This window comes from Engystomops pustulosus, chromosome 6 (genome assembly GCF_040894005.1).
Source record: "Engystomops pustulosus chromosome 6, aEngPut4.maternal, whole genome shotgun sequence".
Classification (NCBI taxonomy): domain Eukaryota; kingdom Metazoa; phylum Chordata; class Amphibia; order Anura; family Leptodactylidae; genus Engystomops; species Engystomops pustulosus.
Window position 1 is genome coordinate 138,602,548 of NC_092416.1, and position 15,243 is coordinate 138,617,790.

Consider the following 15,243-nt stretch of genomic DNA (forward strand, 5'->3'; position numbering starts at 1 on the left):
ACTGCTGGGACCCCAACCAATCATGAGGACAGGACTCCCAGTTATACAGAGAACGGGGGTCCCATTCTCATCAATCTCTGTGGTATCCCCTATCTTGTGGATAAGGGATAAGTTTAACATTTTTTTAAAACACCTTTGTTAGGGAGAGGAATATACAGCCATGCTGGAATACCTTTTACATTTTTTTCAGAAAAAAGAACATACAAGTTTTAGTCATATATTTTATTATTTATATAAAATAATTTGTTAGATATTATAATATCCAATTCTGCAAAGCATCACATTGCCACTAAAAACATTTCTCTTACGAAAAAGAACACAACATAAGACACAAAATAATACAAAAATGAATGATTCCAATATATTCAAACAACACATTTCTTATGTCCAAATAAGGTTTTCATATTTTTCAGATCAATTTTAAAATACTTAGATCATAATTAAACAGGGTTTGTCCATGAAAGGAATATATTAATTGTATCTAAATATATTATTTTAAAGCATATTTACAGACTTTTAAATTTATTTTTTTAATATTTTAAAAGCAAAGCGCATTAGCCTTCAAGGAACACTGTAGGCAAAACTCATACATGTGTTATCTCTAGTACAGGGCCTGAAGGGATGAAGCAGGACACAGAGGTTCTTCTTGGTGTATTTTCCATTCTGTGTTATGCTCTACCCCTGCACTAGGCATACAACAGTGCATATACATTTTACCTAGTGTTCATTGAATAAAAAAACAAAAACACAAGCAAAAAAAAAAAATATCAAAAAAGGTAAGAACATAAGAAGTTAATTGGGTAAAAAAAAAAGTTTCTGCTTTCCTCCAGAAACAGCGCCACTCTAGTTTATGGATCACTTCTCAATTTGCAACAGTCATTTGAGTTGAGCTGCAATACTGGAAACAGTCAAGAGGGTCGCTGTTTTACGGAGAAAGCAATATTCTTAATCTTCAAGTTAATAAAGTATAGAAAAGTTTAAAAAAAACTAAGATTTGTAAAAATCTAAAACTATAACTTTTTTGCCTTTCCATTTTGTTCACATGGAAAACAGTGCATTAGAAAACATATTTTTTTTTTTTTATAAAATAATGGTGAAAAATGAGTTGCATAGCTATAAAAAGTTCTCTTGTATTACATGATCCCATGGGTTCTACAAATGGTAATTTAGCAAAAGGCTATTTTCCTAAAATATGTGAAGGCAGCATTAGGTAAATTCTCCTATACTTCTAGACATAGTGATGGGTTAAACAGGCATCTGAACTTCATTGTAGACATCTGTGCCTTCTTCTTCTTCCAGATTGACAGAAGCATCATCTGCATCCAGCTGAAAGTATAGTAAAAGGGAGAATGATGAGAATAGTGATTTCCCACTTCTCTGGTCTTACCCAATCTTCCTAGCCTGTAGGAAGGCATGTAAAAAACATCTTTTCAAACAATTTTGTAGGATTTTCGCCCCTTCACATTGGGTGTGACAGGGCAGAGAGCGGGGTGGGGACATTAACACCATGGCCCACCACAGTCTCCCCTGGGGGATATAGCTGAAATCTCTGTCAGGTCAGACCTAGTGGAGACTCATTGCGGCAGTGGAGCATATGCATCCAAATAAATGAAGAGGTCGAAGACTCTTCGTAAATACAGCATGCTCTAGGCCAGTAGTGGTGAACCTATGGCATGGGTGCCAGAGGTGGCACTCAGAGCCCTCTCTGTGGGCACCCAGACCCTCACCCAACACAAAGTCCACCATTCAGGACTCAAGACGTCATCCTGCAGTCACAGGAAGCCCAGGACGTACCACGTTCAGTGCTATTTTAAAATGACTTGAAGTGCAAGAGGAGCAAAGAGGTGAGTACAGAGCTGAATTATCATTGTAGTCCCTTCTACAGACCTGTGATTCATCCTGTTAAGGGGACCTTAGAGGGAAACTACAATAATAATCCAAATTTCTCCTTCTTTCTACTGTAGAACGCCAATACGTTTGAAACCTGGGAGTTAATTTAAATTGACATTTGGCACTTTGTTAAAAATATGTAGGTTTTGCTTGTAGTTTCGGCACTCAGTCCCTAAAAGGTTCGCCATCACTGCTCAAGACTAGCGTTTTGTGTCATGAAACTGCACATATTTTTAATACCTTTTTTTAATAATACGACTCAGTCTGCCTTGAATACTTACACATTTGAGCTCCAGGCTGGAGAAGATGCGAGACAGGATGAACCTACGGACCGGCACTGTGAGGATAAGGACGAATGGAAGAGCCAGTGAGGCTGGCGTGAACATCACCACGAAGAGAGCAGCCAGGCAGATCAACTGTACCAAGGTGAATACATGCATACGCCAAGTTTTAACCTATGAAGAAAAAAAATACATGTAATTTCTATTGCCTGTACAATGCAATACTATACTATCTGGCATGTCCATGCTTTACACTCAGCATCTTCAAGGGAGACCCAAATTACAGCTTATCGCCTGAGCTTATATATTTTTTAGAAACCTTCCGAACAAAAAGGGAATATATAAAGAGGACAACCCCATTAATTTTACAAAGTGTTGAAATTTTTATGTCACTTATGTTGCTGTTTGTCTCCATTCACTTTTCATTCCTATTCTCTTTGCTTAGGTCTAATTCTAATCCATTTTTTACCACAGCCCTGACCATAGACATAATATGAAGTTTCCAAATGCAAATGAGTCTAAATGCAAAATGTGTAATAGGGCCCATCAATTATTATGTTCCAGTGCTAGCTTGAGGGACCATGAGATATCCAGGTCAGGAAGAACATGTCATCCCAGGATCACTCACCCGTGTTACATAGGGTTCCTTAGGATGATATTTTGGTGGCTTCAAGCAGAGTAAGACCCGATCAAAAAATTGTATTCCATTAAGAGAGGTGACACCCATGTACAGGAAAATACCAAACAATACAGCCAGCGGGATAAGGGAAAGAACTGGTTCCATCAATATGGAGACACCTATAGAGGAAAAGTAACAAAGATGAGAATGATGTAGTGGAAGTGTCTCCAGCACAATTTACCAATTCATAGATGAGACTGTGATGGTCTGTAAATCTGCTCTCACAATATACTAAACAAATATCCATGAGAATTAGAGGAACCACAATCTTCAGATGGACCTTTGGGACCCATAAGTGTATCAGAGACACTAGAGACTATTGTGACCTTGATTGTTGTAGGATATCTTTATATACATAAGTTTTTTGTTAAATCATATGATGTTCCATTACATTATGTGGCAGTGAGACTTTCCTTTGCCATTCTGTATATCTGTGTCTATGGCCTTTCTTCTTTATGTGCCTCATACGCTGAGTGTCCTTCATTTCAGCGTCTGACCCATTTTTCTCCATCCTCCCCCCATCGCTGTTGCTGTAATTCCTCTGTATCTGAGTGCCCCCAGGGTCATTGTCAGCTCATCTTGTTTGTTGTCAGAGGCCATGGAATGTGAGGACAGGGGGTCAGTCCTTTGTAGCTATGGGCAGGATGTGATTTATGACATTACGAGGATGGTAATGCGTTAGCCTTATATCTAGATAACCTGATCAAAAGAGAAGTGCCATTCAATAGGAACCTGTCATCAGGAGCTCTTTTTCTGGCTCCCTATGTCCCCATAGAGAACAGTGTACACAATGCTAAAGAGTTTTATAGTAAAACTGTCTTTTTCCAAAAATAAGATAAGTTAGGTCAAACTTTACATTTCTGTAGGCAGAGCTGTGTTCCTAATTCCATAGTCCCTAGTCCAAGACAGACGTGCATGACCATTCTGCTCCATTGATCTCTGTGGAGCTGAAAATGATCGCCGTATGAATGGACCAGAACAGTCATGCTCGTCCGTCTTCTCCATTAATCTTCAGGAGCAACAAGGGGGCCGATTGAGGTACCTGGGACCCCATCAAACCCCTCGTTCTCATGATCTGTGGGATCGTCGAGACCCACAACGATCAGCAAAGGGATAGGGCCTAGCTTGGTTCGTGGGAAAACTCCTTTTATAGTATCGTAATTGGATACAAGGGCACATGATGCAAGTATTCAGAGGCAGGCCAGAGGGAGGCGCTACTGTGCTGAGACAGGGAGGGCTGGGTAGACAGGGAGTGCTGACCAATCCCGTATGTGGAAGGGGGATAGTCTTATACGGCGAGTATATCCCAAACTCTATATTTTATTTGGAAAAGTTGGGGGTTGTCTTATATGCAGGAAAATATGGTAAATATTCACAGCATATGAACATTATACAGTCTGATACATACCCACAAGAACAGCCACCAACAGCCCACTGATTCGTTGTTCAATAACACGCTCAATTTGAGGTTTTCCTCCCTTGGACATGATAGTAAGAGCATTGGCGTGGCTGACTGTACGTACTGTGGTTGCACTTAGCCAGGGCATTCCAAAGAGGGCACATATACCCCCCATTCCCACAATCAGCAACAGGTCCAAGTGGAATCCAGAACCTTTCACTGCTTTTCTTTCTGGCTTGCTGACGATAAGCCTAAAGGACAGGGTAAAGTCAGAATCTGAACATATAATGTATGCATCAAAATGGAATATCTTATCTACTAATGTTTTAACATGCAGGGTGGACTAATATTAGACAAAAGTTGTTAATTTTTTTTCTGCAACTTTACATGACGACCCAGATATTGGGGCTGATTTATCAAGTTGTCTGAAAGTCAGAATATTTCTAGTTGCCCATGGCAACCAATCACAGCTCAGCTTTCATTTTACCAGTGCTCATGAATAATTTAAAGGTGAGCTGTGATTGGTTTCCATCACATAAACCATACATTATAGTCAGGGGCCTGGCACAGACTTTGCACTGGGGCCCTTCAGCTTCTGGTTACGCCATTGCTGGTGCCCCTATTAAATAATGCGGTACAACTTGCACAAAGAGTGCAAACTAAAACTAGGCACATTGGCCCAACATACAAAAACTGGTACAATGGGGGTCATTTACTAAGGGCCCGATTCACGGTTTCCCGACGTGTTACCCGAATATTTCCGATTTGCGCTGATTTCCCCTGAATTGCCCCGGGATCGGATTGTGGCGCATCAGCGCTGGCATGCAAGTGACGGAAATCGGTGGGCGTGGCCGAACGAAAACCCGACGGATTCGGAAAAACCGCCGCATTTAAAAAAAAAAATCTGTCGCGGAGCTTGCACTTACCTTCACTCAGCCCGGCTCGGTGAACTCCAGTGCGTTCCGATGCTTTTCAGCGCAGCAGCGCCACCTGGTGGACGGCGGAGGAACTACCTTAATGAATCCCGGCTGGACCCGAATCCAGCGCAGAGAACGCACCGCTGGATCGCGAATGGACTGGGTAAGTAAATCTGCCCCAATGTGTCTAGCATTTTGCACTATTCCACTGAATGTGGCTAAACTGCAATACCATACATAAACAAGTGTAGATAATCAATTTTCTATTTAATTATTCCCCTTAAATTATTAGGCTGTCATGACCCTTTTCTTGTCAGTAACAACAAATAACTTTATTGTATGTGTGTGTATCTATGTATGTATGTATGAAAGTCTGCCAAAGGAATCTGCACTGTCACGTTTACAATCACCAAATTTTGCAAAGCAGCTCTCTTTGACTCAGGGAACATCATACACAAGGTTTTGAGATTAAATTTTCACCCCAAGCTTTGAAAAATCCACTTATTAACCGCCATACACAGGAGCCATTGTCTGCTGCTGCTGTGGCAGTTAGAAGCTGAGGGGTATTTGTTTGCTATTTTGCCACAGGTCATTAATATGAGCTCTGAGCTTTGATTGATTACTATAAGCAATGAGTATAAGGCAGTTTATGTGTGAGGTAATATGGATAAGGATACAGAGATAGGGGGAGTTGTATAAGAATTGTCTGAGGTAGAACTGTTCCAGTTGCAAATGGCAACCAATCAAATATCAATATATGTGGAAAGTGTCTCCTCTCAGACACTTCTGATAAATCTGACAGTCAGAGACAGTCACAGTCAGAGACAGACATAGAAAACCGGAGACAGAGACAGTTGGAGGCAGAAATAGTCAGAGACAGAGATGGTTAGAGACAATAGGAGACACTCAGTGACAGTCAGGGACAGACATACACAGAGAGGGTCAGAGACAGAGACACTCCAAGACAGAAACAGTCACAAAGTCAGTGAGAGACAGAGAGACAGTCAGAGAGAGAAATAGATGCATATAAAATATTTTTGTTATAGCTAAGAGCAGTTATTTACTATCCCAAGCAACTCCGGGATACAGCTAGCAATTGTTATAATTAATGGGAACCTGTCATCAGCAATTAGCTTAAAAATCCACTAGCAGTATATTTTAAAGCAGTGTGATGCCTTACTAGTTTTTGTTTCTTTCATGGTGGCATCATCCTGAAAATCAAGTTTGAAGTGAGATGTAAATTGGCTGTATAAAGTCAAGGAGGTGGAGAGTTTGTTTAACACTGAAGTTAAGGTGACAGCCTCCTCCTTTGTGTTTGACATCATGCATCAGACTTCAGGAGATCTGGTTAGTTTCTGATTGCAAGGCCATAAATCACAGTAAAGGGGGCTTTCTGAGGAAGCGAGAGATTGACTTCAGTGTTAACATTTCTTTCTTGACTTTATACAATTACCAATACCAATTTATATCTCACTGCAAAGTTGATTTTCTGGATGATGGCACTGCCATGGGCTATGAAAGAAATATGATTTGGAATGTGTTCATCTGCTTGGCAACATACTAATAGTGGTTTATTAGGTCAGTTTCTGATGACAGGTTCCCTTTAAATTGTATATTGAATATAGAACTAGTTCTGTAAAAACACTTACGTGGTAATCTGAGACTCCATAAATATCAGGATGAAAACTAGCAAAGCAGGGACCACACTGGCAAACATCATCCAGATAGGGAAAGGGTTACGTAGCCCCATGGGTGAGATGAACCAACCACGGTCTGTAGGGCGGGAGACGCTTATACCTTTTGGAAGGGCAAGTTTCTGGAAAATAATAAAATATATATATTATAGTTGTTTATGAAAAGGAATATAACATATATTTGGTTGTAGTAATGAGAATCTACAAACCTTTGTGTATGTATCCTTGATAAAATAGTCAATTGTCACCATGATGAGAATTGCTATAGGGACGCCAAAATCTCCAATTATACGACGGAGCTGTAAAACAATTTTGAAATTTATCTTTGGTCAATGGTTAAAAGAAATCCACCACATGGATTTAGTGGTTTTAACCAAGGCATTCTTACAGGCTGGTGTTCGTTCACTGGAACAGGATCCTTTCTTCTTTTAGCTGTTAATGGCTTAGTTTTTCATAAAAAGTACTTTAAAAAAAATGTGTAAATGAGCCTCAGGGGCTCCTGTGTGCATCACAGAGGCCCCTTCTGGTTCTGGCGGCTGCTAATCATTCACACCTTCCTTCAGTGCTTATACCTGCTTTCCTTGCCAGTGAGTCAGCCAACAGAGCAAGAAGGGGCTTCTGTGACCTAGACAGGAGCCCCTAAGGCTCAATTGCACATCTTTAGAAGTACTTTTTATGAAAAAAAATAAGCCATTAACAGCTAAATGAAGAACCAATCATGTCTCAGGGGATACTCGCCAGTGGTTAAAACTCACAAAACCCATTTGGTTGATTTCCTTTAACTTTCACATATAGTTCAAGTATTTAGTTCATGATTTAGATCACTGTATAATTCTGCAATGACTATACCTTTCCGGGAAAGAAGCTGCTATTCTTAAACTGACGGAGGAAGTAAGCGATAAAGAAAGCTCCAGACATTAGCACCAGTGAAAGAAGAGCTGTGTTTGGCTGAGGTTCAGATGCAATGTGAGCAGTCGATTCGTTGTACTGGGCCTTAAGAGGATGCGCTAAGAAAATCTGGAAAACAAAATTTAAAAATTAAAATGTCATCAATGTATACCAAAAAAGGAGTTATCACTATCCAATATTCCATTAGGGAGTGGAATCTGCATTTTATAACCTAAAGTTAATCAAATTGATCAATGTCAACCATTTCATAGAATTCTAGTAAAGAAAGAAGGTGTTTTCACCTCCATATTTAGGTCAGACATCAGAAAGGGAGAATGAGCTATGGAGCTTTTTTTATGTTTGTTTCAGCTTCCCACTGAAGACTCAAAATTATTTTGATGGTGATTTGAACTGGGAGGCCACTATCAATCAAACTGGGAGCTTTTGGTCAATCGATAGTCATAGCATGTACTGTACTGTAAATTGGCATATTATGTTATCATTGAGCTGTTTTTATTTACTGGTGGAGGCTGCTGGGCATTTCATTAGTGAGGGAGGCTGCTGGGCATTCCATTAGTGAGGGGAGGCTGCTGGGGATTTCATTAGTAGGGATACTGCTTGACACTTCTTTTTTATACTGGGGGAGGTTGCTAGCACTTCATTAGTCACGGGACGCTGTTGGCCATTGGTAAGAGGAGGCTATGACCAATGTATTTCCCATACTAGGCTCATACTTGAGTCAATAAGTTTTAAACATTTTTTGTGGGAAATAAGGTGCTTATATTCTGGTTGGCTTATACTCAAGCATATTCGGGAATTATATTGCACAAATGGAAATCTGCATCATACTTACCTTGGCCAAATTGGAAAATGTCTCATAGATGAAGATAAGCGAGATAAGAAAGGCAAAGATTTCCTGTGTGAATCGTGAAATGAAGCGGACCAGGAAACTGCCCTCACAGGCCACCACAATGATTACAATGAGAATTAACCAGAATCCAACCCAAACACGTGCCACAATGTACTCAATACCTTGGGGTTCACAGAACTGGAAGACAATACAATATATAACTCTTATTAAAGGGGAACATGGTTCTAGAACTCACATTAAATGTTTGTTTTCCAAAAATGGACAGGTCTTCTCAAGGATATGAATTGCCACTTACGTTATAAAAAGCTTCTTCAAACACCAGGAGAGGTCCAGAAAATCCAAGAATGAGCAGCGGCTGGGCACCAAGAAGACAGAATAAAATGCCTTGGAGGGCTGTGGAGACCATAAGTTCAGAGACCCCCATCCAGCTATCAATCTTCTGAGCTATAATACAAAATAATGTGCATGTTACTATTTAGTCTGAATACTGTACAAAATACCATGAGCATTGTACACCTAGCCTGAACTGCTAGTCTCATCTGAGCGACAAGATTTAATTTAACTCATCTACTATACACATACACTTCTTCAATTGGATGTTATTAAAATATATGTACCTGTGTGAGAACATTTTCCCATAAATGTAGTTATTTTGTCCCCCAGAAACAAGATTCTAGTCCTTGGTTATGACCACCACTGTTTGAGTGATTGCACAAAAAACGAATTGCTTTTGTACATGAAATGTCCAGGAGATATTGCTTGCACCACAACCGTCCATGAATGCCGGGTGCAGGGTGGTCATATCCATGAAAGCTATCTGGTTTCTAAGGGACAACATTTATAGGAATTTTCTTTTTTACACAGGTAAATTTTTTTCAATAACATCCAATTGAAGCAATGTATGTATATGGCACATAAATTCAACTAAATGCGAATGCCCAGGTGAGAATACCCTTTTAATTTAAAAATTTTGACAACAGTTTTAATGGTCATATCCTTCATTAAAGTGGCCCATACATTACATGGACAGCCAAAAGAATAGAGTAGCCATTGTTTGTTACTTAATATTTTCAGGCATTACTGTGAAATTGAACATTACAGCCAGAGTCCTCCACATGTTATAGCTGAGGGTTTGTTTAATCCCTTGTGATACATTTTCGAGAAGAAAGCATTGAAAACCTCACTTGTAAAGGACACCAGATATTGCCCCCTGTCTGATGATGTGATAGTTTAACAGACAACGGGGGAGATGTCCAATGCCTTCGACACCAGTTTTCTGAAAGAGAAGGCATGTAAAATGCTTCATCTTCATAGATCCCCCCTTATGTATAACACATTTTTAAATTGACAAAATGGACAGAAGTACTGCAAGCTTAAAACACAGAAATCCCAAGTACTGTGTTCCATTATGTTCCTCACAAAGAAAGCATTGAAGGAGGGGACATGTTTAGAAGACATCAAATACTTCACCCCACAGAGTTCCTTCATTTACATTAATCTGCAATTTTATTGCAGTTTAAACCAATGAAAGCTATCTAAATGTCCATTATTCCTGTACCAAATACTGTTAGTTTCCAATGTTTCCAAGTTAATGAACCCCAAATACACAACAGAAGACAAACTGGATAGGAAAAAACCTGCCTAAAAATCCTGTGTTTGTTTAGATGTAGATTGGCTAAAGAAATTCACATTATGAATTGCAAGGGAGCACTCCATGGTGAAAATTCAAAACCTAAAATGACAGCTTGTGAAGGGCAATCTATCATTTTGTTTAAATCTATTTTCAGCTAATGTAGCAATTCCATAGTAGAAAATCCAACACGGATCTGCTATGTGTTAAAATGCCAAAAATGAATTGTCAATCATCAGTCCTAAACAACAGACTGCTGTACTCTGCTTTACAGAGTGTTCCTCTATGATGTCTTTTCCCCCTGCAATGTGGATCTTTGGTATAGTATCCTGGTATTGCAATGTAAAAACATATGTTTCTCCATACATCACAGACTGGTATCTTATACCAGGGGCATAACTAAGAGAGGAGGGAGTCCACAGCATACTTCTGAATGCCCCCCCCTTTCCCCTTACACATAAAATGATACATATTTATACACACATTTAAAGACTCTCTCATATTTATAGTATGCCAAAAAGCAAAACAAAGGATGAACCATTAATCCATGTCACCTGAAAGTCTTAAAGAAAATCTACCATTAGGATGAAGGATTGTAAACCAAGCACACTGACATACTGGGGTGCGCTCCTTGTTTTTCCGTAATTTTCTTTGTAAAACAAGGCCCTGAGAATCTAAAAAATAGCAGATTCTGCCAGAGGGGGCACACACCAGTATGTCAGTGTGCTTGGTTTACAATCCTTCATCCTGGTGGTAGATGTCCCTTAAGCCACTATCAACAAAGTGACCAATAAATCATACATTGATACACATTTTATACTTTAGAATTAAAAGCAGCTCATAAGCAGAATAAAAATATTTTTTTCAATAAAAAAAAAATTGTTACTGCAGCAATATTGACATGTAAGTCTGAGTGTTTGGTCACCCACTTGGCAAATGAGGTTCAATGTGGATAAATAAAGTTATGCACCTGGGGGCTAATAATCCACATATGTCCTTGGGGGACATATGACAAGGGCAATTGGTGATGTTGCCCTTGTAAGTGAGGGAGTTCTATAATGGGGGATAGGTTTCACTTTATAATAATAGCTAGACACAGGTGTTAAAAGATACTTACCCATCAGGCCACCAAATGTGATAGCGGGAGAAAGGGCTGCAAAGTAGATGAAGATGACTGCAGCCAGACACTGCGGGTTAAGAGCATCTCGGATGTCTGAGAGATACTGTGGGTAACGTCTTTTGATGTCACGTACAAGGCCCCCAAATGGCTTGCGGGTTCTTTCTAAAGGATCTTCAGGTTCAAAATGTGGTTTTTCATCTATGGAATAGATTAGATGAAAGTTTAATAACAGACAAGTAAAACCTACTCCTTTGGAATAGCCAAATGCATATTCTGATTAAAGGGCACACCTGCACCATAAAGTCCCTACCTTTGTGACCACCAGGAACCACTCTGATTTCTTGATACCTCTTCCTCAGCAGATTCTGTTGGACAGGTAGCAGCTCCTTAAGTAACTGCTCACTGGTAGAATCAGTGGGAGGTAGGACTATACAGCAATCCAAGAACTCATCCAGGGATTGTAAGATGTCCTGGCGCCCCCCAGCCAAGTACATGTCAGTTCGGAAAACCTGAGGAACCACAATCAGGAAACCAATGTAAAAAAAGGAGACAATATAGACTACAATTAAAGCATTTCATGTAGTATTATTTACCCTCTCAGCCATCATGCTAGACACTGCCCTTCCAACTTCATGGTAGCTCCTGTAGCTATCTTTGGGTCCAAGGATTATGAAGAGGAACCTGATGGGTAGAGATACCTCAAGGACTGACTCAAGGATAACAGCTTCTTTCAGGCGTACGAAACAGAGTGTGGGGGATTCCAAGAAATTTGCACTACCTGGTAGTTGGGACATGGTGAGACAGAAAATGGGATGACAAACATGGCATGTTGGAATGGGCCACAAAAAAGATATTATAGTATGAGTATAGAAGATAGGAACTTTTTGGAAGGAAAGGTAATGAGAACATGGAAGGTGGTAAAAAAAGAGAAATAAGACCAATTATTAACAATGTAATGGCCCACATTTATCAAAAGTAGTACAAACTGTACTAGGTATAGTTTGCCTCTCTAATTTGCATAGTGCGGCAGATTATTGAATACTGGCACACGGTTTACATTAATCTGGTGGCCCCTGCACTGCTCATGCGCACCAACTTTTTTTTTGGCGCACCTTTAACATAGACCGTGCGACACAATTCTGTTGAGTTCCCGTAATAAATGTGGTGCATAGTCTGAATCGGTACCGGCAGAATTTTGTGGTGTGGTGCCGCGGACACGGTGCTGCTCTGACACAAAACTGACACAAACACTTCTTACATACATGCGTAAGCAGTTTGCACGTTCTTTTCGGTGCACAGTCACACATAAAAATGGCACAAACACTTTAATAAATGTGGGCCAATATGGGAAATCAGAATCTACATTTTTTAACAGAGTATAACGAAAAGAAGACTACATGTAAAAATGTAACTTACCCACAAGTACCACAGAGGCTTCTGCATTTTCCGGTACTCGCTCTTTCAAATTTTCTTTTAGAGGTTCCTATCAAGTTGGAAGTAATACATAGATTTAATCCATTGTATAAAAAAAATTGAAGTTGTTTCATAAGAAGGCAATAAAGAACAAAATAATTGGTTCCAGGGGCTCATATACCGTATAGGCAAGATGATGCAATGTAATCATGGGGAGAGGCAAGTGGTAGTAAAATTAGAGATGGATACGTTAAAATGTCAGGTTTTGCTATTCTAGTCATTCATTTGTCATTCATAATAAGACTCAATGGTCTCTATTCCACATAAAAAGGCACTTTGTTATAAATGGTACATGGGGATTCTATGACAGATTTTAATTTGGAATCTAGGAGCTAAGGGTGGGACCTTTCTTACCTTCTCAGTAAGAGCCTTCATCTCTACTTGATGTATAAGGGGTTGTCCACTTTCAGGGTCTCCATTGGATCCATCTCCATCAGGGTGGCTATAGAATATATATAAAAACCCTTGTCATCACTATCACATTTCCAAGGCTGTAAATAGGAGTCAAATAATTAAATATTTTTGATTCCGAATACATATTTTTTATAGCTTTACGCTGGGCTCCTGTATTATATATGGGCGTCTTATCCAAGTCTGGTACAGGTTTAGCATGCCAGGAACAGCAATGGCAGCCTGTGTCACAGGGAGACCCGATTTAAGATGCTTAAAGTGAACTTGTCACCTGAAATGTGGTTTTTAGCTGGTGACCGGTTCCAATGTTATGCTAATTTTAAAAAATGTATTTGTCAGCGTTTTGAAACATTCTGGAAGTTTATAATATTATTTTACATTTTATTTTACCTGACTCTCTGCCAGCAGCGTATGGTGAGTCCCAGGGGTAGGAGGGTGCAGCTGCTGCCTGTGTGTGCCTGTGTCAGTCTCCTCTCCTCCACACTCATGCAGATCCCTCATCCTCCCCACTTCCTGCCATTGAGCAGGCAGGAGAGGGAGGGGGATGGCGTGGAGCACAGGAAGAATTGATAAGGAGACACAGGCACACAAAGGCTACAGCCCCAGCCCCTGGGACTCACCACACTCTGCTTGCAGGGAGCCAAGTCATGGGTGTAACTACAGTGGTAGCAGCCACAGAAGCTACTATAGGGCCTGCAGTGTCAGGGGGCTCCGTCATCCCCCTGACGCACTAAATAATGGTGGATGTACATCTTTATATACATATTAAGCTGCACATTGCACAGCATATAATGCATATAAAATATATATGATGTATATATGGTGTATATGTAATGTGTATACGGTGTATGGTGTGTGCATATACTGTATGTGTCTATATATGCTGTACCTTTGTATATGACATTGTATGTGTGTATAAGCTCTATATGTGTGCGTATGAGCGTATAAATGTGTGATTGTATAATCCCACATGCGAGTTACAAACGTATATTTTTTTAAGTGGGAATAGGGCCTGCTATTGGGCTCTGCCTCTCTAAGTTAGGCCCCTGTCATCTTAAATAAACTATGTCAGCATTCTGAATTATTTCAGTAGTTTATCAAAGGCATTTTTAAAATGAGCATAGCATAAGTTATGGGAACCTAGCACCAGCTAAAATTACATTCATTGTGAGAGGTTCTCTTTAAAGAGAATTGCTTTACAATTTTACTCAGTTGTATTACCGTTTTAGCTCCTATCACTTTCTATGGTGCTCAGTGCAAAATCCCAGGGTGTGGGTGGGGACTCTTTACGCAGACACATTATAATAATAATAATAATAATTCTTTATTTATATAGCGCACACAGATTAAGCAGCGCTGCACAAGCAAATTGGTCCCTGTCCCCATGGGGCTCACAATCTAAACAACCTAACAGTATGTTTTGAAGTGTGGGAGGAAACCGGAGTACCCGGAGGAAACCCACGCAAACACAGAGAGAACATACAAACTCTTTGCAGATGACCCATCTACTTTTGTGAGGTGACAATGTGATTAGATTATCAAGGAACAAGGTGTACATATACTTCCATCTAGCTTCTGACATTGTACTAACACACTGACATATAGAAAGAGAGATGAGACAGATCGGAGATGCATGAGATCCATTAGATTGCCATTACAGAATCAGCTCTGCTACATCTCTGTTCTCAGTCTCACAGCTATGTGCCTGCATTCCCCTTCCCCCCGGGGAAGGGGAAACAACAAGCTGTTGTTTGCAGCTTGTCTCTCCTCACAATCTCCTGGCAGGAAGTGAATCAGTGTCTGTGAGCTCTGTGCTAGGTCTGCAGGGGATGTGGCTACAGGCACAAGACACAGTAATCGAAATAGCATGATCTCATCCAAGATGGCGCTCGACCCTAAGTCTGCAGTTACAGGGTGGGATCTAGGGGCAACTGAAATTGTGTCCAGCAGGACTGATAGTGCCAGGTTGGACTTATATCTAAATATATAT

General features: G+C 40.1%; 1 protein-coding gene across 6 annotated transcripts in view; it reads right to left on the reverse strand.

Moving 5' to 3' along the window:
• Positions 1–256: 256 nt before the first annotated feature.
• The window catches only part of SLC4A1 (solute carrier family 4 member 1 (Diego blood group)), a 40,525-nt gene continuing 25,538 nt past the window's right edge, over positions 257–15,243 (reverse strand). For 5 of the 6 annotated variants that reach the window (XM_072111330.1, XM_072111333.1, XM_072111332.1 and 2 more), the window contains 14 exons: positions 13,197–13,284; positions 12,786–12,852; positions 11,963–12,147; positions 11,680–11,878; positions 11,367–11,567; positions 8,915–9,063; positions 8,602–8,796; positions 7,710–7,877; positions 7,070–7,159; positions 6,816–6,982; positions 4,259–4,500; positions 2,800–2,969; positions 2,172–2,345; positions 258–1,326 (listed from right to left, as the gene is read on the reverse strand). In XM_072111330.1, coding sequence (XP_071967431.1) covers positions 1,246–1,326; positions 2,172–2,345; positions 2,800–2,969; positions 4,259–4,500; positions 6,816–6,982; positions 7,070–7,159; positions 7,710–7,877; positions 8,602–8,796; positions 8,915–9,063; positions 11,367–11,567; positions 11,680–11,878; positions 11,963–12,147; positions 12,786–12,852; positions 13,197–13,284 — 2,176 coding nt within the window. In that variant the 3' untranslated portion in view covers positions 258–1,245. Of the gene's footprint in view, positions 1,327–2,171; positions 2,346–2,799; positions 2,970–4,258; positions 4,501–6,815; positions 6,983–7,069; positions 7,160–7,709; positions 7,878–8,601; positions 8,797–8,914; positions 9,064–11,366; positions 11,568–11,679; positions 11,879–11,962; positions 12,148–12,785; positions 12,853–13,196; positions 13,285–15,243 lie in introns of all 6 variants that reach the window. The other variant, XM_072111329.1, reaches the window with a different exon arrangement.